This window comes from Panthera leo, chromosome E3, assembly GCF_018350215.1.
Source record: "Panthera leo isolate Ple1 chromosome E3, P.leo_Ple1_pat1.1, whole genome shotgun sequence".
Classification (NCBI taxonomy): domain Eukaryota; kingdom Metazoa; phylum Chordata; class Mammalia; order Carnivora; family Felidae; genus Panthera; species Panthera leo.
Window position 1 is genome coordinate 28,726,323 of NC_056694.1, and position 25,896 is coordinate 28,752,218.

General features: G+C 47.3%; 1 protein-coding gene across 1 annotated transcript in view; it reads right to left on the minus strand.

Annotated features, from left to right (window-relative positions):
* The window catches only part of BMERB1 (bMERB domain containing 1), a 122,193-nt gene that overhangs the window by 36,569 nt on the left and 59,728 nt on the right, over positions 1-25,896 (minus strand). The window contains exon 2 of the mRNA XM_042922616.1: positions 21,213-21,336. Coding sequence (XP_042778550.1) covers positions 21,213-21,336 — 124 coding nt within the window. The remainder of the gene's footprint in view (positions 1-21,212; positions 21,337-25,896) is intronic.

The window sequence follows — 25,896 nt, forward strand, 5'->3', positions numbered from 1 at the left end:
GAGCTCCTGGCTGCCAGGGGCTGCGTTTCTCTTCCTCACAGCAGAAGAATTAATTTATATACTTCCTATCTCCCCATAAGTAATTATGAAACCCTTGGCTCTAGGGACCAGTCCTACCTATTTTCATCTTCCCGACGGTGCCCGGCCTGGTGCCTTGCACACAGAACGTGCTGTGGGAATGCTCCCCGAACTAAATCATGAGCTCTCAGGGACCTGGCACTATGGTTATGATTCTGCTTGATGAATATGCAGAAAATATGCAGAAGCATATTTGCAAAATTTAAAAACGTGACTCATACAACTAGGGAAGAAACACTTGTCAAAAATTTATTTCACTCATTAACTAGGGAACCAGGAAGATGGCAGAGCTCATTGTCAGAGCATTGAGACTGGATTCATAGGTACTTAAAAAACAATTTTTTTTTAATGTTTATTACTTTTTTTTTTTTTTTTAATTTTTTTTAACGTTTATTTATTTTTGAGACAGAGAGAGACAGAGCATGAACGGGGGAGGGTCAGAAAGAGGGAGACACAGAATCCGAAACAGGCTCCAGGCTCCGAGCTGTCAGCACAGAGCCCGATGCGGGGCTCGAACTCACAGACTGCGAGAACATGACCTGAGCCGAAGTCGGCCGCCTAACCGACTGAGCCACCCAGGCGCCCCAATGTTTATTACTTTTTGACAGCAAAAGAGAAAGAGTGTGAGCAGGGGAGGGCCAGAGAGAGAGGGAGACACAGAATCCGAGGCAGGCTCCAGGCTCTGAGTTGTCAGCACAGAGCCCAATGTGGGGCTCGAACCCACGCACCGTGAGATCATGACCTGAGCTGAAGTCGGATGCTTAACCAACTGAGCCACCCAGGTGACCCCAGATAATTCTCCTTTTATTTTATTTTATTTTTTTATTTTTTTTTGATAATTCTCCTTTTAACGTATTGTCAGGTTAGTAGTAGCCTAACGCTGTGTCATAACCCCTATGGCATTCACCTCAGTTCATCTAGTTACATTAGGCCTTTTATCATCTCACATCACTGCAAGAAGAAAAGTGAGTACAGGACAAGAAGATATTTTGAAAGAGAGACCACATATTATTATAACTGTTCTATTTTATTATTAGCTACCATCGTTAACCTCTTACTGTGCCTAATTAACAAGTTAAACTTTATCATAGGTATGCGCGTCTAAGAAAACACAGTATAGGGGCGCCTGGGTGGCTCAACTGGTTAAGTGTCTGACTCTTGATTTCGACTCAGGCCATGATCTCGTGGTTCGTGAGTCAGAGCCCCATGTCGCGCTCTGCATTGACAGTGTGGAGCCTGCTTGGGATTCTCTCTCTCTCCCTCTCTTTGCCCCTCCTGTGTGTGCACTGTCTCTCTCAAAATAAATAAATAAAGTTAAAAAGAAAAGAAAAGAAAAGAAAAAACACAGTATATGTAGAATTTAGCACCAGCCATGATTTCAAGCATCTACCTGTGTGTGTGTGTGTGTGGGGGGGGGGGGTCTTGGAGTAACCCTGCAAATAAGGGAGAATTATTATATATTATATATATAATATATAATATAGTATATATAATATATTGTATATATTGTATATATATGTTTGGGGTTTGCCCCTGATTCCTGGCACAGAGCTTGGTGGAATTCCACCCTTGCTGGAATTTCTGGAGGAAAAGGAATATCTTTTGTTGTTCATAATGATCCCCTCAGGCACAAACACCTGAGTTTATGCCAATGAGACGGTCAGAGTGTGACCCCTAGATAGCTTCATGTGGGGGCCGATCACCAAAAAGACCAAACATGTGATTAGAAGGTAGGAACTTTCAGTCCCACAGCCCACCTCTGATTAGAGGAAGGGGAATGCAGTCTGTGTTATAAAAAACGCTTGAACTTCCGGGTTGGTAGGCACACCTGGGCTGGGAAGGAAGTGTGCCCCGAAAGGGCAAGGGAGCCCTGTGTCACCCCACCATCCCTACTCTTGAGCCCTCCACATCTTTTCCATTTGGCTGTTCCTGAGTTGTATCCTTCCTAATAAACCAGCAAACACAAGCAAAATGCTTTCCTAAATTTTATGAATCAATCTAGCAAATTACCCAATCTGGGGGAGCGGGAGGGAAACCCCAAGTTTATACTTGGCTGGACAGAAGCGTAGCTGGCCCAGGACTCGTGATAAGCATCTGAAGTGAGGCAAGTCTTGTGGGAATGAACCCTTTCTTTAGCTTATGGGATCGCACCGTAGCTCCAAGGTAGATAGTGTCAAAATTGAATTAAATCGTCGGATACCCAGTTGGGGGGTGTCACAGAATCAGATAATTAGTATGGAAAAATGACACGCATTTGGTCAAACACACCAAATACTCAACAATTGAAGGTAAGCAATTTGCCCAAGATCACACAGCCAGTGAGCCACTCAGCTGGGATCCCAGCTCTTACACAAATAAAGCTCTTGCCCTTCAAGCACTCCATATGCTTTCTCCAGCTTTGCTGACTACCTCACATCCTCCAGCAGAGGCAATATTCATATGCCTCTTGCAGGAAAGAAGGCTCAGTATGGCTAAGTCAGTGTTTCCTAAATACCCGTCTATCACCATGGCAATGACTGCCCGGTCTCATGTGTGCTCCACTCTTATTCAGTATTTTTCTTACCATCGATTCATTTTTTATATGAAAAAAAAATTTTTTAATGCCTATTTATTTTGAGAGAGAGCGTGCACAAAGGCACGCAAGTAGGGGAGGGGCAGAGGGAGAGAAAGAATCCCAAGCAGGCTCCACACTCAGCGCACAGCTGGACACAGGTCTCGATCTCACAACTGTGAGATCACGACCTGAGCCAAGATCAAGAGTCAGATGCCAGGGGCGCCTGGGTGGCTCAGTCAGTTGAGCCTCTGACTTCAGCTCAGGTCATTATCTTGTGGTTCGTGAGTTCGGGCTCTGTGCTGACATCTGGGAGCCTGGAGCGTGCTTCAGATTCTATGTCTCCCTCTCTCTCTCTCTGCCCTCCCTGCTCGGGCTCTGTCTCTCTCTCAAAAATAAACAAACATCAAAAAAAAAAAAAAAAAAAAAGAGTCGGGGCTCCTGGGTGGCTCAGTCAGTTGGGCAACTGACTTCACTGGGGTCATGATCTGCCAGATTGTGAGTTCGAGCCCCATGTCAGGCTCTGTGCAGACAGCTCAGAGCCTGGAGCCTGCTTCTGATTCTGTGTCTCCCTCTCTCTCTCTCTCTCTGCCCCTCTCCCGCTCACGTTCTCTCTCCTTCAAAAATAAACATACTAAAAAATAAAAAAAAAAAAAGAGTCAGATGCTCAACCAACTGAGCCATCCAGGCGCCCCTATAAGAAAACTTTTTAATATAAAACGTTTTACAGCACCAGAGATAACCAGTATTTTTCCTTAAAAGATATGAAAATAAATTCTTAACGAATGTTCCCCAGCTACCACCTAAAATCATCCCAGAGTGTAGCCCACTTTGGGAAAAACTGGACCAACTGAATCGCCTGAGGTCACACAGCCTAGATCTCAACCCGGGTCCCAGCTGCGAGTCCAGAGCTGGTTCGGCCACAAGCAGAAGCCCCCTGCCCCTGACCACGCCCTGTTTCTCATTAACTGTGCCAGCACAGCAAGAGGAGAGGAACTCTTGAAGTTTCTCAAGATGGCTCAATGTGACCAAAGGGGAGAGCAGACAGAGTGATGGCAGACGACAGATGGCCGGAGGGCTGACTCCTCCAGGCAGTTAATGATGCCCTGGGCAAGTCTCCCTGAATTTAATCAGAGCGCATCAGGGACCGAGACACATATCGAAACCGTGCCAGCGGCACATGGAGTTTTCCCCCAGAATGCGAAAGGCCAGCAGTAGAGGGCCTAAGGGCACCCGGAGACAGGGAACAACACTGGATAATCACCTGGGGGCAGGAGGGCGCTGAGCCCCCTTTTCATGACCTGGGACAGCTCGCCAAACTCCAGTGGGGAAAACGTGAAGCCAAAATGCCAGTTCATTCAGGCGTTTACGCAAGTGTTGCTTTCAAACCGAGATTTAGATCTCACTTTACAGACGGACAATTTTTGTCTTGGGCCAACCTCTAGCTCCACAACTCCCTCCGGAATCACAGAAAGGCTGTGGTGAGCATTCTCACGGCTAATACGTAGGCGCCACTTAAGGGGCTGGGCTCTATCCCGAGTTCTTTCCACGCGTGTACGCATCTCTTTCTCATTCCAGCGCTGTGAGGTGTGAATTTGTACCGCAGCAGTTTCGCACAACAGGGACCCGAGGCTTAGCGTTTGTGCGGTTAGTCAGTGTAAGGCTGGGGGCGAATTTCTGCACCATCCAGCTCTACAATCCACCTTTATCGTATCACATTCTAATCCCCAAATCCCTCTGCAGTTCAGTGAAGAAGCCCAGAAACACTAATCTTCCAACTCCCGGCTGGCTCGCTTGATCTCTTCTAAAAAATAAAAACAAAGAGGGAGACCGTGTGTTGGTTTTCAGAGGTCAAAAACAGGTGGGTAACGGAGCGAGCTGAAAGGCGATCGTCGCTGAGTGATTATAAATTCGGCCTTTGGTTATAAGCTTCTAGAAAGCTGATCGCTGTGATGTTCCGGAAAACTACAGCACCAGGTTCAATTAAAGCCTTAATCAGCGTATTTTGATAACAGACACGATGGTGAAGACAACAGATGGCACTGGGATTTTCGCACGCCACGGGAGACCACGCACATACATTTCATTCTGATCCCGATCACGATTCTAAGCAACTGGAGAGAGAGGTACCTCTCGCCATGCCAGGAGCCATGCTAATGCGGGGTAGATTTTATATGTTGAGGCTGAGACCAATTTTCATCAAGAAAACATTGTGAAAAGAAAGTAAGAAGATGAGTCAGCTGTAAGCAGCTGACGGCCACCAGAGTTCTGTCTGCCTCACCCAGGGGAGAGGTGAGGGGCTGTTTGTGCAGTGGGAGGTGGAGGCGAGAATTACCCTGACTGCTTTCTTTTTTTTTTTTTAAGTTTCTTTATTCTGAGAGAGACAGAGAGTGAGTGGGGAAGGGGCAGAGAGGGAGGGGGACAGAGAATCCCAAGCAGGCTCCATGCCGTCAGCGCAGAGCCGGAAGCGGGGCTTGCATTCACGAGCCGTGAGATGACGACCTGAGCTGGAACCAAGAGTTGGACGCTCAACCGACTGAGCCACCCAGGCGCCCCGTCCTGGCTGCTTTTAAAACTTGTAATGGCTGCACTGTACCTCGGGTCAATTAAACCAGACTCCAGGGTAAGACCCAGGCATCAGCATTTTCTCTAAAGCTCTCCAGGTGATTCCCATGTGATTCACTGCCTCCAGCCTCCGGCTGCTTCTTGTGTAAAGGCTCTGGATGTAGACCCGTCTGGGCTCCATCACGGAAGCCAAACCACCCTGAATTATGGGGCAAGGGATGCACTGTAGCAATTAGACCTTCCACAATTGTGGGAAGAGCTGGGGACGGGAAGGTCTGGGGGGGGGGTTGCCGAAGGCCAGAGGGGTCACCGGCCAGCCCAGCTGGCAGGTTAAGGATGCAGAGGGAAGGCAGGTGGAGGGGTCTATGGGAGGCTGTTGCCTTGTCTGCCAAGCTTCTAGAAGACATAGGGCCACTGTTGGTCAGCAGGGCCAGCAGCTGGGATGACAAGCTGGATGGGAAGTAGGGGAGAGTGAGGATAAGCTGGAGCCTCTGTGGCCTTCTCTATCTGATTACCTCCTCATCCACATGGCGGCCCTCCATGAGCGAACGCTGCGCTCCCCTTCTTCCTCTCAGATCTCCCACCTTTAACCTGGAACCAGACCAGGAAAAGGATTCTGGGAAATGGAGCTCTCGGCACAGCTGACAGAACATCCCGGCACGGACTAGAGGGAAGAGAGATCTCCTCCAGCTCCCTTGATGCAAGATAGTTTAGTAAAGGTGTAAAATGTGGGGAGAAAGGTTGGCATCTTAACTGCCAGGATCCAGATTTATTTGGGGGAAGAAAGAGTTTTTGCTCAGAATCATACCTTGACAAACCCCTAGGGTAGTGTTTCCGAGCCCAAGCATCATTTGGTGCCCTGGCTTCTTGGAAACAGATGAAACTGCTCTGTACACGACAGGGAGGGGAAGTTGACTTCCTCAGAACTGAGAGGTTTGAGATAGAGAACAGCAAGCGAGGTGGCGAGTCTGGGTCCCGAGCATGCAGAAAGGCCGGGAAAAAGGAACCGCTTGGTACAGGATGTCTAAAAGAATCTCGTTGGCTGGGAATGTGGACTGTGGCTTTTTTTTTTCAAAAAAATTTTTTAAACGATTTTAATGTTTATTTATTTTGAGAGGAAAAGAGCACATGCAAGCAGGGGAAGGGAAGAGAGAGGATCCCAAGCAGGCTCCATGCCCATTCCAGGGCTCGATCCCATGAAATGCGAGATCATGACCAGAGCCAAAACCAAGAGTTGGATGCCTAATCGACTGAGCCATCCAGGAACCTTTCGGGGGCGGGGGGCAGTTAATTGCTATGGAGAGCTCAGTGCAAGCCCTTTCCGGATGCTCAATTGGTCAACTCCTCAGATGACCTATGGGAGTAGCCTAGGGCTTTGCTATGTTCTGTTGTTATGGAAACTGGTGAAGCATCCAAGTTTCCTGCCCACGTGGATGGGGTTCCAGGACCCAGGAAACCAAGCCCAGGAGCACAGAAGAGCTGAGAATGGAAACCCTGGAAATGCACAAGCATCCCAGCAGTGGATTTTGGATTGGCCCAGGCTGTGGCCACACAAGAGTAAGACAATTCTCCAAGGGTCTGGAGAGGGGACACCCACTGGCCCACCCCATCTGAGGCTTCCGTGTATCATGCAAGAATCATCCAGCTTCTATCTCCTCCCTTGGACTGCATTAGGGCAGAGCTCTTGTCTAGGTTGTTCATCCTACATTCCCAGGACTCGACACATGGTAATTACACAGTAGATGCAGGTTGAATGAAGGAAGGAATAAATAAAGGCTGGAGTATCCCCAGGTTTGGAAACTCATTACCTCCCAAGGTTCCAGTTTTTTATAGCTCCAAGTGTTTGGAGAGGCCTCTCTCATGCTGAGATAGTAACCTGATTCACCGGTGCCTTCCATGGTTCTGGTTGCCCATAGAAGAAACAGACTCCCTCTTCCCCATGATAATCTTCAGCTGTTTCAAGACACAGCTCAGGTGCCCCTGAGGCTTCTCCTGTCCAGTCTGTACATCCTTGTCATGGAGGAGACCTTCAGTCTACCTTCCAATCTCCTCCCGTCTCCCATGTCCCCTGTTGAAGATAAATCAAGTACTACTAAAGCCAAGAGCATGGGTCCAACATCTGTTCTTACTAATGCAGATATCTGTTCATTTCCAAACTCAATTTCTTCCTGAAGGAAAGGAAAGTAATATTAAATGAGCACTTAACTTGTGGTAGGCGCTGGGCTGGGCACTTAATACAAATGACTTCTTTTACTCCCCATAACCACCCTGTGTGATGTTGGAGCCATCCCCATTTGACAGATGAGCCAACTGAAGCTCAGAGAGGTTAAGGTATTTGTCCAAGACTGCACAGCCTGTAATGGTAGAGCTAGAGTTCAAACATGGGTATAATCTGACTTGGAGCGAGTATAGGTCTCTCTCTTTATCAGAAAGCAACCTGTCAAAGGTGAGGACACCCAGAACTGAAAATACAGGCTGCCCTTCCACTGGTAGAACCCAACTGGGAGTGTCTTAGATTGACTTAATCTAATGCAAACCCCCTGGGTTTAGGGGACCGAGGACAGGAAGACCAACAGTGGGTCAAAATTCCAGAAGGAAAAAATTCACGTAATGCATCCTCCAATGAATAGCAGCCCATTAAATAAAGTAAAAAGACATAAATCAGGATATTTACATCTCCTGGGTGACTGGGGCCAGCTAAGCTTGTCGACCCAAAACACGAAGGCATACCTGCTAAGCTCTCTGTGTTTTCCATCCTTCCTTTTCTCTTTGAGCATTGTATCTGGGAAATATCAAGAGAAGGCTGGCTCTCACGTGAGTAGAAATGTGGAAATGAGGCCGGCCCAGTCAAGCATCATCTGATTCTGCACTGAGTGCAGAGGAAAGAGCTGAACCCTCAATTGAGACCATCAAGTGATACAGACAAGCACTTTTCAACCTCTGCTGCCACTCAAATCAGCAATTTTCCAGAAACAAGCAAAGAGAGTGAGAGACCCTTAATTGTCAGGCCACTGTACCTGCATTTCTGAGGCTCCCTCTGTCTCTGTCTCTCTCTGTCTCATAAGATGCCGTTTCTTTGGGAGATTTCAGAAAATAATGAGAACTTAGCATAAGATGAAGTAATGTGGGCTCTCCACGTACAGTGTGCCTTCCCCTCCACTCAGCCTTACCACCGCCCTATCTGTCATTGTTGCTGCCACACTGGGGCTCCAGCTCAACGCTGGGCCCTTAAGCGAATTGCTACAGTCTCTCCTAATGTGGTCGGCCGAATAACGTCCTTCAAAGACATGCTTGTCCTTGATCCCTGGCACCTGTGAATGTGTCACCTCGTATGTCAAAAGGGACCCTGTGGGTGCAATTACATTAAGGGTCTTGAGATGGGAGATTTTCCTGGATTATTCAGTTGGGTTCTAAACATCACCACAAGCATCCTTGTAAGGGGGTGACAGAATGAGATGGGACACAGGGGAGGGAAGGAGATGGGTAATGTCAGCAGACAGAGGTTTAAAGATTCTGTCCTGCTGGCTTTGACCGTGGGGGAAGGGGCCACCAGCCAAGGAGTGCAAGAAACACAGGAAGAAGATTCTCCCCTGTGGGCACCAGAAGGAGCACGGTCCCTTGGACACTTGATTTCAGCCCAGGGAAACCGATTTCAGACCTCTGGCCTCCAGAGCCATCAGAGCACGAACGTGTGTTATTTGAAGACACCAGCTTTGTGGTAGTTTGTTACAGCAGCCACAGGAAGCCCCTATACTTAGTAAAGCGTCTACACTGCAAGCTGTGTAGACAGTGTCACACTGTCACTCTGGAGGAATGCTATGAACTGGACCGACCCACAGTCTCACCATCAGAGGACCAGGCAGCTCTCACTGCCAGGGTTTGCCACCACCAGGAGAGCCCTTGAAATGAGTCAGACACATTACCAGGATTCTGGTCGGAGAAAGATACTGAACACATACTTACACCAATGGATGTAGATATTAATGGAGGGAAATGTTTTTTTTCTTTTGTTAAATTCTTTGTTTTTGAGAGAGAGAGAGAGAGAGAGAGCGTGCCACACGAGCAGGGGAGGGGCAGACAGAGAGGAAGACAGAGGATCCCCAGTGGGCTCTGCACTGACAGCAGAGATCCCGATGCGGGGCTCGAACTCACGAGCCGTGAGATCATGACCTGAGCCGAAGTCTGACACTTAACCGACTGAACCACCCAGGCGTCCTGGAGGGAAAGATATCTAAGGAAAGGATATGGTTATGGGGATAAGACTGGACACAGACTGGGAAGTGCTGGGAAAGCTTCCTTCAGGTGGAAGCCTGGACCTGAGCCCTGCAGGGAGAGGGAAGGTGAACCAGGCAAAGAGGGTGGGGGAGGAGGGGTGCAGGCAGAGGGAAGGGCACAGAAAGCAGACCCAGTGGAAGGGCAGACCCCAGACTGTGGGGGGGAGGTGGATCTGAAAGGCACCCTGCAGGGTGCAGAGTAGGGGTGGGGGCTGCGGGTGGAGAAAAGATGAAGAACAGCGCAGAAGAGGCAGGAACGGACCCAGGGGCACCTCATAGGCTTGATCATAGTAACAAATTCAGGAAAGTGTTTGAAACTGGGAGCTGTGGTCTGATTTGCATTCCGAGAGGCTCCCTCTGGCCGTGGTACCCTGGCCTGGAGGGCAGCACGGTGGGAGGCTGGGAGGCTCTTAAGATCCAAGAGACAGACAGAAGTGTGCACTTGGGCGGTGGCCGTGGCGATGGAGAAACGTGATGGTTCTAAAACTATTTTAGGAGGTAAAATGTGACTCAGTTTGGGGATGGACTGAATATGTGAGGTGGCAAACTGGAAGGAGTCAGAATGGCGTCTAACTTCGGAATCTGGCGTTCCCACATGGGTAGAGGGTGGTGCGGGGCCATTTGCAAAGCTACGTTTGGTGGGGACACGGCTAGGGGACGGCACGGGGATCATGAGTTTGGACTTGGACATGTTGGGTTTGATGTATCTGAGATATGGGTGCAAAGATAACAGAGATCATAAACTTCCTTCCCTTTCTTAGCATTTTTCCTTTAAAAAGGTGTGTGTGTGTCCAAAAAGGCAAACACTATGATTCCACTCGTGTGAGGAACTCAGAGCCGTCACAGTCATAGGGACGGAAAGCAGACTGTGGTTGCCAGGGGCTGGGGGAGCATGGCGAGGTATTGTCTAATGAGTACAGACTTTCAGCTTTGCAAGTTGAAAGTTCTGGAAACGGTGGTGGTGCCACGGTGGTGATGGTTGTACAACAATGTCAACATTCTTAACACCCGTGAACTGTACACTTACAAACGGTCGTGATGGTAAATTTTATGTTACGTGTATTTCACCACAATAAAAAAACTGGAAAACAAATGTGTGTATACGTCTGTTTGTGAACTAGATACAAATGTGCGCGTAAAGTACATACATACCATTTAGGGATTAATAAACATGTCTCCATCATCTTGCCTGAGTCATAACCTGTACAGGACCCTTAGAAGCCCTGTCGTACCTCATTCTCTCAGAGGTAAACACCGTGCTGAGTTTATCTTTTTCTCTTTAAGTTGGGTGCACACCCAGTGCAGAGGCCAACACGGGGCTCGAACTCACAACCCTGAAATTGAGAGTCAGATTCTTAACCAACCGAGACATCCTGGCGTCCCTAAGCTGAGTTCATCTTTTTTTTTTTTTTTTAATTTTTTTTTTCAACGTTTTTTATTTATTTTTGGGACAGAGAGAGACAGAGCATGAACGGGGGAGGGGCAGAGAGAGAGGGAGACACAGAATCGGAAACAGGCTCCAGGCTCCGAGCCATCAGCCCAGAGCCTGACGCGGGGCTCGAACTCACGGACCGCGAGATCGTGACCTGGCTGAAGTCGGACGCTTAACCGACTGTGCCACCCAGGCGCCCTATAAGCTGAGTTCATCTTAATACTTTTTTCTTTTTATAATTTACTATCTCTATATGAATGCCAGCACAGTTTTGGGTTTTACATATTTTGCCCTTTACATAAGCTTGGCCGAAAGTCTTGTTTTTGAGATGCATCTGGGTTAATGCCTATAGTGCATTCATTTTCACTGCTCCGTAGTATTCCATGGCGTGATTAGGCTGTACCTGGTTTGTCCTTTTCTACCGCCGATAAACACTTGAGGTATTTCCAGTTTTGTTGCTCTTACAAATAAGGCTGATAAGAACATTCTGGAATATTCCTCCTGGCACTCACGTGTGAGAGTTTCTTTAGGGCTGTGATGATGGAAATGTTCTACGAAAATGTGTGTGCTTTCCAATAGGACAGTCATTAGCTACAACTGACTAGTGAGCACTTGAAATGTAGTAGGGTTACTGAAGAACTGTACTTTGTATTTTACTGTAATGATTTTAAAAGAAATAGCCACATGAGGGGCACCTGGGTGGCTCAATCAGTTAAGCGTCTGACTTGATTTCAGCTCAGGTCATGATCTCAGCGTTTGTGGGATCAAGCCCCACGTCAGGGTCTGTGATGACAGCATGGAGCCAGCTTGGGATTCTCTCTCCTTCTCTCTCTGCCCCTCCCAGCCTGCACCCGCTCACTCACTCTCTCTCTCAAATAAATAAACATGAAAGAAAGAAAGAAAGAAAGAAAGAAAGAAAGAAAGAAAGAAAGAAAGAAGGAGAAAGAAAGAAAGAGCCACATGAAGCCAGTGCCTACCCAATTACACAGAGCAACCCTAGGGTATACTGAGGCAAGAAACTGCTGGTTACTGTAGAGCTAAGTACATGCTCATCTTTACCAGGTACTGCTGGGCTGTTTTCCAAAGTGCTGGAGCCAATATCCCTTTATCTTAGCCTCAGGGCCCCTGGGTGGCTCCCTGGGTTAAGCATCTAACTCTTTTGATCTCAGCTTAGGTCTTGATTTCAGGGTTGTGAGTGGAAGTCCCTCACTGGGCTCCACACTGGGCATGGAGTCTACTTTAAATTTTTTTTTTAATGTTTATTTACTTTCGAGAGAAAGAGAGAGAGAGAGCAGGGGAGGGGCAGAGAGAGAGGGAGACACAGAATCTGAAGCAGGCTCCAGGCTCTGAGCTGTTAGCACAGAGTCCGATGTGGGGCTCGAACTCACAGACTGCAAGATCGTGACCTGAGCTGAAGTCAGACACTTAACCGACTGAACCACCCAGGTGCCCATGGAGTCTACTTAAAAAAAAAAAAAAAAAAAAAAAAAAAAAAAAAAACCCAAAATCATTCTCCAACTTCCTAGGTCTTTTTTAGCTAAATACAGCATCCAGATGGAAGTGTCTGAGAATAAACAAGGTTGTATTAGTCAGGATTCTCCCATGAAACAGAAGCAATAGGAGATTTGATTGATTGATCTATTAATTAATTATAAGAAAGTGGCTTATGTGATTGTGGAGGCTGAAAAGTCCCAGGATCTGTCATCCGCAAGCTGGAGACACAGGAGAGCCGATGGTATAGCTCCAGTCCAAACGCCAGCAGGCTCAAGCCTCAAGAAAAGTCAATTTGTTAGTTCCAGTCCACAGGGAGGAAAAGATCAATATCCCAGCTCATCAGTAAGGCAGGCAAAGTTCCCTCTTACTCAGCCTTTTTGTTCTATTCAGGCCTTCAGCGGATTGGATGAGGCCCACCCACGTTGGGAAAGGCAATGTGCCTTACTCTGCCTACTGATCCGAATGTTAATCTTACCCAGAAACACCCTCACTGACTCCCCCAGAATAATGGATGACCCAGCGTCTGGCCACCCATGGCCCAGTCAATTGGACACATAAAATTAACCATCACAAGAGCCCAATATGGTGATCTCCCTCCCAGCTCACCAGAACCCAGGAGGCCCAGGGGAGATCCTTGGAGCTAAGAGAATGAAGTCCCTGATGGTAAGGTCGTCTGAGTTCCCAGAGAGAAGAATGTCCTTTCAAAAGACAACTTGGAATAGCAGAAACTTGTCGAGTGGGGGCCATATATCTTTCTCCATCTGATCAGCCCAGATTCCTACCCTCACCCCTACCTTCCAGCACACTTAGAAACTCAAGAGGGTGCACTCAGAGGTCCAACCTGGACCGTTCTCCTCCCTCCTCTGTTCTTCTCCATCCATTTCCTGCCCCCCTTTCTCCTTCCCTCCCCCCTCCTCAATTTCCTGTACATTTTGTTCAAGACAAATTGTTTTCAGATCTTCTGCATCTGAAGCCATCTCTTCCCACCTGATATGTACGGTGGCTCTTGCAACAGTGACCTGTTCTTAGGAAACGCTATTTAAAACCCAAAGTGCAACCAGTGTGACGCAGGACTCCCGAATGTGGCTAAGATGTGTCAAGTTACATAAACGCGCATGCTTCGTTCTGCCCTTGGCTTGAAGCTTTTCCTAACAGACTTCAGAATTATCAGCTCATTAAAGACAAAAAAAAAAAAAAAAAAAATGCAGGTGCATAAAACGTTTTTAAAAATAACAAGAGTAATAACAAAGTCAAGGCCCCGGGGTAGAGTTGGTCGTAACGGTGGAGAGCCGCTCCCCAGCTTCTTGGGGAGAGGACTGTTTTCTGAGTATTCTCTGGAGATGACTAAGCAGCCCCGATCCCTTACTCTCCCTCAAGGTGCAGTGCTGACAGTGAAAAGGAGGAAGGGGATTTTGATTTGCTTATTTCCTAGGAGAAGCCACCCATGTTCATACACGTCCTTGCTACAGTGCTCCCAGGGAAGCGTCAATGCCCCTATTGTACAGAGGGGGAAACTGAGGCTGGAACAGGGCTAAAAGAAACTGCTCCAAGCCACAGAGTTGGTAAAAAGTAGAACGGGGGTTCAAAGACAGTTGGCAGGCCCCATGGCATGATGGTTGAGATGGAAACCAGGAGTTATCATTATCTCCTCTTAATGGACACTGTGCAACCCCAGGCAAGTTATTCAACCTTTCTGTGCATCAGTTTCCTCCTCTATAAGATGGAAAATAGCCGGGGAGGGAAGATGTTATCTATCTGTATAGTTGTAGTGAGGATTAAATGAATCAAGGCAAGTAAAATATTTCAAACAGTATCCAGCATGGCAAGTATAAAAAAAGCTGGCTATTTACAAGTCATGCACTTTCTACCCTCCCGACCTGAACGTCTGCCAGATTCGAGGGCCTGGCCTCTTCACCATGCTGGGTACTTCTTAGTAAATTTTTTTAATGTTTATTTATTTTATTCTTTTTTGAGAGAAAGAGAACGACGGGGGGAGGGGCAGAGAGAGAGGGAGACAGAATCCGAAGCAGGTTCCAGGCTCTGGGCTGTCAGCACACAGCCCGACCTGGCGCTGGAACTCACAAACCGCGAGATCGTGACCTGAGTCAAAGTCAGACGCTTAACTGACTGAGCCACCCAGGTGCCCCTGGGTACTTCTGAATAAAATGAAGTGACTGGGGTCCAAGCCCAGGCAACAGAAATGCTGAAACGCAAGGGCTCCGCTCCTGACCTCCATCCTTCACACACCCCCGCCTCCCCTGCCTGTTGCAGTTCTGAGTCTCCCTTATTAAAAGCTGCCACTGCCCAGGGCAAGCTGAGAGACAGAGCACGCTATCCCTTTTATGAAAATCCAGCAAGCAGGTGTAAAATGAAGATAACCACCCCCTGCCCCTGCTCAGAGGCGGAAGATTCTTAATTATCTGAGACCCAGATAAACAGCAGGGCCAGGATTGTACAGAGGATGCAAAAATGCTGAGGCGGGCAGGCACGGGCTGCAGAATTCTGCAAAGCTAATGGCGCGATTCGGTGCTTGGAATTAAAGGTGAGAAAATGAGTCTGAGGTTGTCGGCAGCCTCCGTAGGACAGGATAGGGACATGGAGCAGAAGCGGGAGGGACTGGAGGTGGGCAGCTCAAAGGATCAAGGAGAGAAAAAGCGGACTTCACGCTTTATCTCTGGGACATTTGCCACCTATTACAGGCGTTTTGGTGGGGTTTATTGACTCATTCAAATGAAGCTCATAAAATTACCAAACCTCAAGAAGGAGAGCTCCAACGACCATGTAGCAACCTACAAACCAGAGGACAAGCTAAGGAAGACAGTGAGCGAAGATACACTGTGCCCTCCAGGGTCACTCATAGTCCTTCCCTGAACCATACCTTAGTCAAGGCGAACAGGAGGCTGCCCCTGATTCATCCTTCCATTAGTAAGCACTTTTCATAGCTTATGTGATAATGTGTGCTCAGGGTTGGTCCACTGGAAGGGTTCAATAAATGTTGATTTCTATGGTCCCTGGGAACCCTTACAGGGCACTACAGCAAATTCCTAGCAGGTTGACTTGCAAAGCTCACCGCCTAAGTTAGAGCTCGTCATTCTAGGTTCCAAATAAATCACTTATCTCCAGAGAAAGTATGGAAAAGTCCTGAGTGAGTCCTGTTTACTGAGCCTGCCTCAGCTGAATTCTTTCTATTTCTACCACACTTAATTCAAGATGGCGGAACAAGACAAAACCCAGTGTGGGATTGTGAGATTATGGGATTGTGCACGTCCAACCAGGAGTTTGAATTTGCATTCTCGAGTGCTGGGTGAAGAAGAAAGGAAATAAAAAGTAAACAGCAGTTCTTTTGTGCTCTGTTATGCGCCCAAGGACACAGACCGAGGACATGGGAGAGCCAGGAAGACCCATGAGTCCACTTCTCATGAATCCATGCTAGTTCTCTGTGGATTGGGTAAATCTCCCTCTTCTACTTCCTCACCACCCTGGCAAGAGGATTGTTGAACCAGCAAGACAAGAACATGGAAACACACATGCTAAACACGGGGGGGGGGGGGGCAGTGCTTGGGGGGCAGCAGCCATTGGACCCTTTCTTAAAAGAGTCAATGTAGCAGGAGACAGTAAATGTGAGAAGACACCCTCAACCATGAAATATGGTCTGACTCACACAGCCTCCACAGGAGCTGATGGGTATTAACTTGATGACTTTGGAGCAGGTGTGACAAAACCAATCTCATCCTGGTTATTACAGCCAGAATCATTGGGACTGTTTCAGTCCATGACTGTCACATTCCTGTCACTCCGAGCTTCCCCACCTGCAAATGCTTAGTTAGGTCTGAAATTCTATTTCTTTCTTATCCTGTGCCAAGGACCCGTGTGTGTGTGTGTGTGTGTGTGTGTGTGTGTGTGTGTGTGTGTAGGGAAGTTGTTGGGGTAAGGATGGAATGTGAAAGAATAATTTATTGCACATTCAACAAATATTATTTTGCTGAATAAATGCCAGGTGCTGTTCAAGATTCTGGGAAGACAGAACAGTAAGGAAGATAAGATTCCTACTCTCGTGGTATATACTCTATGAAGTATTTCTTTCGTTTGTTTGTTTCCTCATTCACTCAATCAATTCTCTGGAATCACTGCACCCTAGCTTGGCTACTTAATAGCCATTGCAACCTTGGGCAAAATTTTTAACCTCTGATTTTCTCTTCTCAAAGGGACACAAGAGGGGTGCTTGGGTGGCTCAGTCACTTAAGTGTCTGACTCTTGATTTCGTTTCAGGTCACGATCTCGTGGTTCGTGGGTTCGAGCCCCACGTCGGGCTCTGCACTGACAGCGTGTGGGATTCTCTCTCTGCCCCTCCCCCATTCACAGACTCTCTCTCAAAATAAATAAACCTAAAAAAAAAATAAAAGGGATGCAAAATAGGGCCCCTCTAGCTGTGTAAGGGCCTGGCTCTGAGAAATAGCTAGGAAACTGAATCAAGAATGGCCCATGCATGTCCTGCTAGCCTGGGAGGCCGCAGGATGATGGATGAGGCGATTGTTCGGGTCTGAGTGGGCACTGATCTCTAGCCTGTCCTTCCGGGGTCCATCACGTGCCTCTCAGATTGACAAGGTGGGTGCACCTCCAGGCAAGGTTATGTACTACGCCAAGCTGGAGCTGGGGGCAGCCATCAGCTTCATCCACTATTGTCTGCAGGCTGCCAGCAAGACTCCCCAGGGGCCTGGAAGCCGGCCGCTCCCTTGGAGAATGTCACTGAGCCCCTCTTCTGTCCTGACTACACCGACATCCTCCTGTATTCTTTGAATAACATGATTCATTCAAGTATCTACTGATGCACTGGTGCTAGGGTGGTGAGCATAGCTGCTTTCAAGCATCTACAGTTGACATCTGTCCCTAAGTGGGCATGATGGGGAAATTCAGTGAGGTCCCAAGTCAAGAGTTTCATGCAGTGCTTGGCCCAGAACTAGAGCTTAAATGTGAGCCATTCTTGTCCTTGTGCACTCAAGTGTGATACCTTGTACACTCACTGGCGTGTACCATATGCTGGGATACTGTGTGTGTGTGTGTGTGTGTGTGTGTGTGCACGTGTGTGCACCCGGTACAAAGGTCAGTCGATGCAAAGTGACAGCCATTGTTCCTGTAGCAGCAAAAGCAACCTCTGGTCCCTCTTGAGCACCTGCAGGCTGAGGGAGCTATTCGGTACTTTCTAGAACTCATATGTTTTCTGTCTTCTTTCTTTTAAAACAGGAGAAGGATATTTTTTTTTCCAACTTTTTTTTTTTTTTTAAATTTATTTTTGGGACAGAGAGAGAGCATGAACGGGGGAGGGGCAGAGAGAGAGGGAGACACAGAATCGGAAACAGGCTCCAGGCTCCGAGCCATCAGCCCAGAGCCTGACGCGGGGCTCGAACTCACGGACCGCGAGATCGTGACCTGGCTGAAGTCGGACGCCTAACCGACTGCGCCACCCAGGCGCCCCCAGGAGAAGGATATTATAAGTGTCAGTCATGTAGGGTATTTTTTAAACTGGAGAAAATCAAATTTAATTATGTAGTATGCTGGCTCCATAAGAATACGAGGCCCAGTCATGTGCTTTTAATGTTAAAAACTATCTATATATGAGAACAGAAGCTTAATTATAGTTTTAGAACCAAATATAAGTGTGATCCTCACTGCGAACATAAAGAAGTAAAAATTAGAAGTATAAAAATAGAAAAAAGATGTGAAAGCAAGACCTGGGCACTAATTTAATTCTGGTGGATAGTACATCCTAATTAAAGGTTATATATTAAGTAATAGAAGAAAGTGGTAAAACTGTCCATCAGAATTAATAAAAAACATTATTGGGGCGCCCGGGTGGCTCAGTTGGTTAAGCATCTGACCGGCTCAGGTCATGATCCCGTGGTTCATGGGTTTGAGTCCTGCATGGAACTCAGTGCTGACAGCTCAGAGCCTGGAGCCTGCTGCAGATTCTGTGTCTCCCTCGCTCTCTGCCCCTCCCCCGCTCACCCTCTGTCTCCCTCAAAATAAACATTAAGGGGGGCCTGGGTGGCTCAGTCGGTTAAACGTCCGACTTCAGCTCAGGTCACGATCTCGCGGTCCGTGAGTTCGAGCCCCGCGTTGGGCTCTGGGCTGATGGCTCAGAGCCTGGAGCCTGCTTCCGATTCTGTGTCTCCCTCTCTCTCTGCCCCTCCCCCGTTCATGCTCTCTCTCTGTCTCAAAAATAAATAAAACGTTAAAAAAAAAATAAAAAAAAATAAACATTTATAAAAAGGGAAATTGTTTAAAAAATAACATAAAACAGAGGAAGAAAGACTTTTAATTTGCACATATACAGTAGTACAGGCGCACCTCCCTTTACTGTGTTTCACTTTATGACGCTTCGCAGATATTGTATTTTTTACAAATTGAAGGTTCAAGACTGAGATGGAGGAAGTCACTGCAGATGTGGTAGAAATAGCAAGAAAACCAGCATTAGCAGTGGAGCCCGAAGAAGGGACTGAATTGCGACAGGCTCTTGATGAAACTTGAGCCGATAAGGAGCTGCTTCCTATGGAGGAGCCAGGAAAGTGGCTTCTTGAGGTGGAGTCTCCTCCCGGTGAAGGCGCAGGTGGTCGAAATGACAACATTCCATCCACTTCATGGATGAAGCAGAGGCAGAGTTTGAGAGGGACTCCAGATGTGAAAGGAGTTCTACTGTGGGGGAGAGGCTAGCCAGGAGGAGCACCATGGACCACAGAGAAATTGTTCGCGGAAGGAACAATCCATCGATGCAGCAGACCTCATTGTTGTTGTATTTTATTTATTTTTAATGGGTTTTTTTTTATGCTTCTTTTTGAAAAAGAGAAAGAGAGAGAGAGGGAGAGAGTACAAGCAGGGGAGGGGCAGAGAGAGAGCGAGACAGAGGGTCCCGAGTGGGCTCTGTGCTGACGGCAGAGAGCCTGCAAACTCACGATCGTGAGTCAGATACTTAACCGACTGAGCCACCCAGGCACCCCAATTGTTGTTTTATTTTAAGAAACTGCCAGAGCCACCCCCACTTTCAGCAGCCACCGCCCGATCAGTCAGGAGCCGTCAACCTCGAGGCAAGATCCTCTACCAGCAAAAAGCTTACCACTCGCTGAAAGCCCAGATGATGGCTAGCATTTTTTGGCAAAAAAAGTATTTTTTCAAATTAAGGCATGAGCATTTTTTTTGGAGACATAACACTATTGCACACTTAATAGACAACAGTATAGTGTAGCCCTAACTTTTGTATGCTCTGGGAAGCCAAAAAATTCATTGTACTCATTTTATAGCCATATTCACTCACACTCACTTTATTGCAGGGGGTCTGGAACTAAATCCACAATACCTCTAAGGTATACCTGTAGAATTTATAGACTGTGGCAATCTCAAACTCTCCTGTTGCCACTGAATTCTCAATCCTTCCATACTTTTTCTCCAGAAGTTTGAGAGCTGGCTTTCCCTGTGTCCTGACTCCATCCACGAGGAAGAGCAGCATGGAGATTTCAGCTTTCCCCAGGGCCTGGACTTTGCGGTCTACTCGCTTATGTGGGATGACTATACCCATTACTCAAATCCAGTAATGGCCGTTCTGTGGGCAAGCCCCGAGAATCTACGTCTGGTTCATTGGTCTCCCACATACCTCAGAGACACAGAACTTCCTGCCACTCATCTGTACTTGGGTGCCCCACAGGCACCTCAAACTCATGTCCAGTCCTGGCTACCTCAGTGGTTGGAATCACCTGATTTTTGCTGATACTTCTCCCACACAACCAATCCTTCCTCAAGTTCTTCTGAAAAACAAAACCCCAAAAAACATGACAAGGGAGGGATTGTTTCTCAACACTCATGTACTCATGTTGAGTACTCATGTACTCGACACTCATGTATTCCCAGATCAAAAGGAAGAGGTTTCTTATCTGTAGATGGGGGATGTTCTAGAACGTTCCTCGAAGGGCTCCTGTGAGAAGGGATATGGGCTTCTTGTGCATGTGAAGCATTTAGCACAGGGACTGGCCCACACAGAGAGTCGAATAAATGGCAGATGTTACTACAGTGGTCTGTCTCATGGGCTGAGAGAGAAGGGCACATGATGCAGTCCATGCAGAGGTCATATAAGGAGAATATGGGTTTTGAAAGCAGGAAGAGCTGGATCTGAATCCTGATTGCTCTATTTACTAGCTGGGAGGCCCTGAACAGGTTAACTTCTCTGAGCCTCAGTCTTGCTCATCTGCAAGACAGGATAATCCCCTAACTGGCCTCAGGGAAATCACTGAAAGAATGGGTAGAATGCGTATCTTCCTCCCGTGGAGACAGGGTCAAATCATGTGACTCTGAGGTTGCCAGTGACCCCAGGAGAGAAGTCTTACCACTTCCCCCCATTTCTCAACTGAGAGAAATGTAGCCCAGAGAGAAGCTGTCCAAGCTCTCCCAGTTTTGTTGGATCTCAGAACTATCTGAACCCAGAGTGTGCGCTCTTAATGACACGGGCACAGGTACCACCTCTGGGTCCCCATCTCTGTCTGTCTGTCTCCCTCTCTCATCCCTTTCCTCTTCTCAAAAGGAAGGCTACAAAGAGCTTGGGCTTTGGAGTCAGACTGGCTTGAATTCTATCCCAAATTCAGTTCTTGTTTAAAAGGGAAGGCTCTGATAGCCATTTCTCCAGGCAGTAGTGAGAATCAAGTAAGCCTTTTTAAACGTACATAATGCCTTCATGCCAGCGCCCAGCCCACAGTCATAAAGAGCAAATGTTAGTTTCTCCGGGTGTCCTCCCCTCCACACCCCTTCCTTTCCTCGGCCGCCTCCCCGAGGCACTCACATAAACCTGAGCTCAGACTCCCGTCGGACCAAGACTTCCCGGAGACGCTGAATTTTCGCCATCTCCAGCTCGATCTCCTCCGGCATCATGGTTGTCTCCGCCATGGAGATGATGTCCAGCTGATCTGTGCAGGAGACAGGAATCGTAGGCGTCAAGACCCCAAGGCCACGCCGGTTTTCAAGAATTCCCTTAGGCTAGCCCTTGTCCCCATTCCAGGGGGCAGCCTTGCCCCAGCGTCCTTGACACTCCAGGAGGGTGCACGTGCGTGTTTATGAGCCAGCCCTTTGGAAACTGGGAAAGACGTTTTCCATGTGAACCCTGTTATGAACAAGAGGAGGCTCTGTTGGCTCACCAAACCTGTTCAAGGTTCTATATATGGCCTTGACAGTCCCTGCCTGTTCCCAGCTCCTGAGTCTCTGCTCTCTTTGACTACAGCCATTTATCCCTGTCCCAGCCTCAAGACCATGGCCAATGTTAGGCAGAAAAGCATTTTATAATAATTATTTTATAGCAATACTCTGAATTATTATCTTACAAGAACACCAAGTAACGTAAGTCAGAGTAATATGAAGTAAGACAAGTTTGTTGTAGAAAATTCAGGTAATAGGTAAGCGAAAAAGAACAAAATAAAGTCATCCATGACTTCACTGCCCAGAGAGAACCACTATCCACATTTTGATAGACATTTTTCCTGTTTCATATTTATGATCAGAATTATATTTATGGCAATATACATAAAAGAATATATTTTTAAACTGTGTATATTACCATATATATGGAAAGACACTACATACATATGCATATATGTATCTATATATGCATGTATATTCATTCACTCGGGCTACAGTAACAAAATACCAGAGGCTGGGGCTTAAGCAATAGACATTAACTTTCTCACAGTGCTGGAGACTAGAAATCCCAGTTCAAGGTCTGGCAGCATCAGTTTCTAGTGAGAACCCTCTTCCAGGCTTGTACATGGCCACCTTCTCACTGTGTGATCACACAGCCTTTTCTTTGCACACACAGAGGCAGAGAGCTCTCTGGTGTCTCTTCTTATAAGGACACTAATCCTGTCAGATCAGGGCCCCAGCCTTATGACTTAATTTAACCCCGGTCAGTTCCTCAAAGGCCTTCTCTCTAAATTAGCCACCCTGGTTATTAGGGCCTCAACATATGAATTCAGGGGGGACATAAAGATTCAGTCCATGACAATATGGATGCATGTGTATACTTATATATGTATACGTAATAGCACATATATTGCTATTAACATTTTGGTGTAAATTCTTCCAATTATATATGGCAATTTACATGATTATATATAATATATATGTGGTGTGCATACATAGGGTAACACATATGGTTTTTTATGTGTTTTCTATGCATAATATTATATATACCCGTACATACATACATTTCACAACAGCAAAGATAAGAAATAATCTAAACGCCTATAAATGGGTGAATGGATAAAAAAGTATATATATAATGGAATATTATTCAGCCATGATGAAGGAGGATATCCTTTGTTACAGCAGGGATGGGCCTTGAGCACATTACACTAAGTGAGAAAAGTCAGAGAGAGAAAGACAAGTACTATATGATGATCACTTGTATGTGGAATCTAAAAAGTCAAACTCGTAGAAAACAGAGTAAAATGGTTGTTACCAGAGGATAAAATTGATGTTGTTTAAGAGTTGTTAAGAGTACAGGGGCGCCTGGGTGGCTCAGTCGGTTAAGTGTCTGACTGGCTCAGGTCCCGATCTAACAGTTCATGGGTTCGAGCCCCGCATCGGGCTCTGTGCTGACAGCTCAGAGCCTGGAGCCTGCTTCACATTCTGTGTCTCCCCCTCTCTCTACCCCTTCCCTGCTCATGCTCTGTCTCTCTCTGTCTCTCAATAATAAATAAACGTTAAAATAAATAAATAAATAAATAAATAAATAAATAAATAAAACATTAAAAAAACTTAAAAAGAGTTGTTAAGGGTTCAAACTTGCAATATATAGGGAATATACATATCTTTCTTTTAAAAAACTGGAAAAATGTTTACTAAAATGTTAATACTCCCACACACTATTATATACATATGTATCCATCATTATACAGGTCTGGTTTTTGTAATATAAAGTTAGGGTCTCACATTTTATTACCTGTTCTTTTCATTGAACATATCGTGAGCATTTTCGCACATCCTCGGATGTTCTTCCCCAGCAGCAGTGTGAGAGGCTGAGTAGTCTTCTATTTGTGGCTGTATCATGAATCACTCCACCAACCCCCAGGCACTTGGGTTGTTTTCCATTTTCTCCACCACAAACAGCCCCGTAATGAGCATTCTCTAAGCTCAATCTTTACGTGCACCTAAGAGGTGTCTTTAGGCCACACTGCCAGAGTGAATGGCTAGGTTTTAACGGATACAGATCCTACAGTCTTTCACAGGTACAGCCAAAGATACAGGGGAGGAGAGATTCTTGCTTTAGTGAAGCCAATTTCACATGACCTACTGCTGCTTGTCCCGTCTACACCCGGCACCTTGGTTCTGCTGCCTGGTGTTTGTCTTTTTCCTTACCTCCAAGTCAAGGGTTTGGAAAGCTGCTGTCTCTCTACCTGTCTCCCTCCTATGACCTGGACCCCTGGCCCTGCACACTCCCCAGGGGCTGGGGACTGCAGACTTCCCTGAAGTCACCCCCTGCCAGCTTGGATCTCAGAATGTTGCCCACTCGCAGAAGCCCGTACGACTGCTGGGAAACTCCTGGTCCTGGGTTCTCCAGGATCAGGGGTAAATTGTCATTCCCTTCAATCATCTACCCCTAATAACATCCATTCCATAAGCCTCCTCTCCACCCATCAGGATCCCCCATTTTGCTGAGGAATCTGGAAGGAAGGGCAATTACCTTTAGCTGATTCTCACCTTGAAATGAATGGCCTCCCTAACACTCTCTGAGATAATTCGTAATTTGTATGAGATAATGAGGATAAAGGCAAGGGGAAGGACCAAGAAATTAGTCAGGGCAAAGAAACGGTGGCATTACAGCCGTAGGTCTGCTGGAGATCGTCTCCCTCCCTACCTGGCCTGGCTTCTCGGAACAGCATCTGTTTCTCCTTATATTTTCCGAGAGCTCCTAGATTTCATAGCATGGACAGTGCATGGTGTTGAGTTGGGGAGGAAGGCAGCGCACAGTGGTCTAGATGGATGGCAGGGACATGGGCAGAGGGAGGAAATGTTAAATCAAGGGTATTCACTATCCCCTCCCCCAGCCCTCCAAGCGCAGGAGGTCCTGGAGATCATGCCGCTGTCCTCTGTCCGGCTGAGCTGGTGCTGAAATGCGGGTGGAAGGGGAGCCAGAGAGGAGGAGGGCGTGAGTCTGAGAAAGAGGAGAGAGAGGGAGGGGGAGCAGAAGAGCTGTCTCAGGACTGAGACTTGAGAAGAGAGACAGATGTCTAAGGAGGAATTTTAGGAATTGTCCATGTGACATGCTGAGTCATGATCTCAAGGTCCCTGGAATCAGATTTGGGGTCCTACTGCCCCTGACACCAGACCTAGATGGATCCCGGGGCTGCAGCAATGAGGTCCGACTTGAGGAAAGAGGGTGAAAGGAAAGGACAGGAGAAAAAAGTTAATATTAATTGTTACTGTGTGCCAGGCTCCAATCAGGCTGGAGGACCAGCTTGGGGGAGCAGGGACTCTGGGCACAGGGTAATAGAGGGTTGTGGGGAGGAGGGGTAGAGGGTGTTCTGGAGTCAGGTGGCCAGAGCTTGTGTCCCAGCTCTGCCCCTCACTAGCTATGTGGCCCAGGAGAGTTAGTTAACATCTCGTGACTCAGTTTCCTCATCTGTAATGTGAGGACAATAAGGGACCCCACCACCCAGGGCAGTTGTGAGGATGGAATTAACCAAGGGATGAGAGCCTCCGTGCATGGTGACGATTCCCTTTGTTATTACCACCAGCCCGCTCTGCCGTGCTATCTCTTCTAATCCTCACCATAAGCCAGCAGGATCAAGATGTTCTCTGTTGAACAAACAAGGAAACAAAGCCCAGAGCTGAGTAAGGAAGGAGCTGAGCCCTTGTCTGCCTCCAAAACGCTGGTGCTTTGCCCCATCACGGCTGCCCTTTTTGCACACAGGTGCTCTGAGTCCAACTACCACTGTCCATCCACATCTGAGAGTCAAGGGCAGTGTCTTAGTTCCCCATGGCTGCCATAGCAGATCAGTGCAAACTCGGTGGCTTAAAGCAACAGGACTTTATTTTTTCTCCGTTCTGGAGGCTGGAAGTCCCAGATCAAGGTGTCAGCAAGGCTGTGCTCTCTCCAAAGGCTCTGGGGGAGGGTCCCTCCTTGCCTCTCCCAGATCCTGGCAACCCTTGGCTTGTGGCAGTATTGTTACAACCTCTGCCTCCATTTTCATGTGGCCATCTTCCCTGTGGCTCTGCGTGTCCTTCTCTGTCCTTTTCTGAAAAGACCCTATTTCCAAATAAGGTCACATTCTGAGGTTCTGGGTGGATGTGAATTTGGGAAGAGCACTATTCAGCCCACCAAAGTTAAATAGCTTGCAAGTTCCCCCAGTAGCCATGTCAACTTCTCAAAGAGCTTTGGTCACTGCACAAGGAGTCAGCCCTAGCTGGAAGCAGCCCAGGCCCCAGGAAGCAGTCAGGGGGAGGGGCAGAGTTAGAGATCCTTGGTCTGAAGC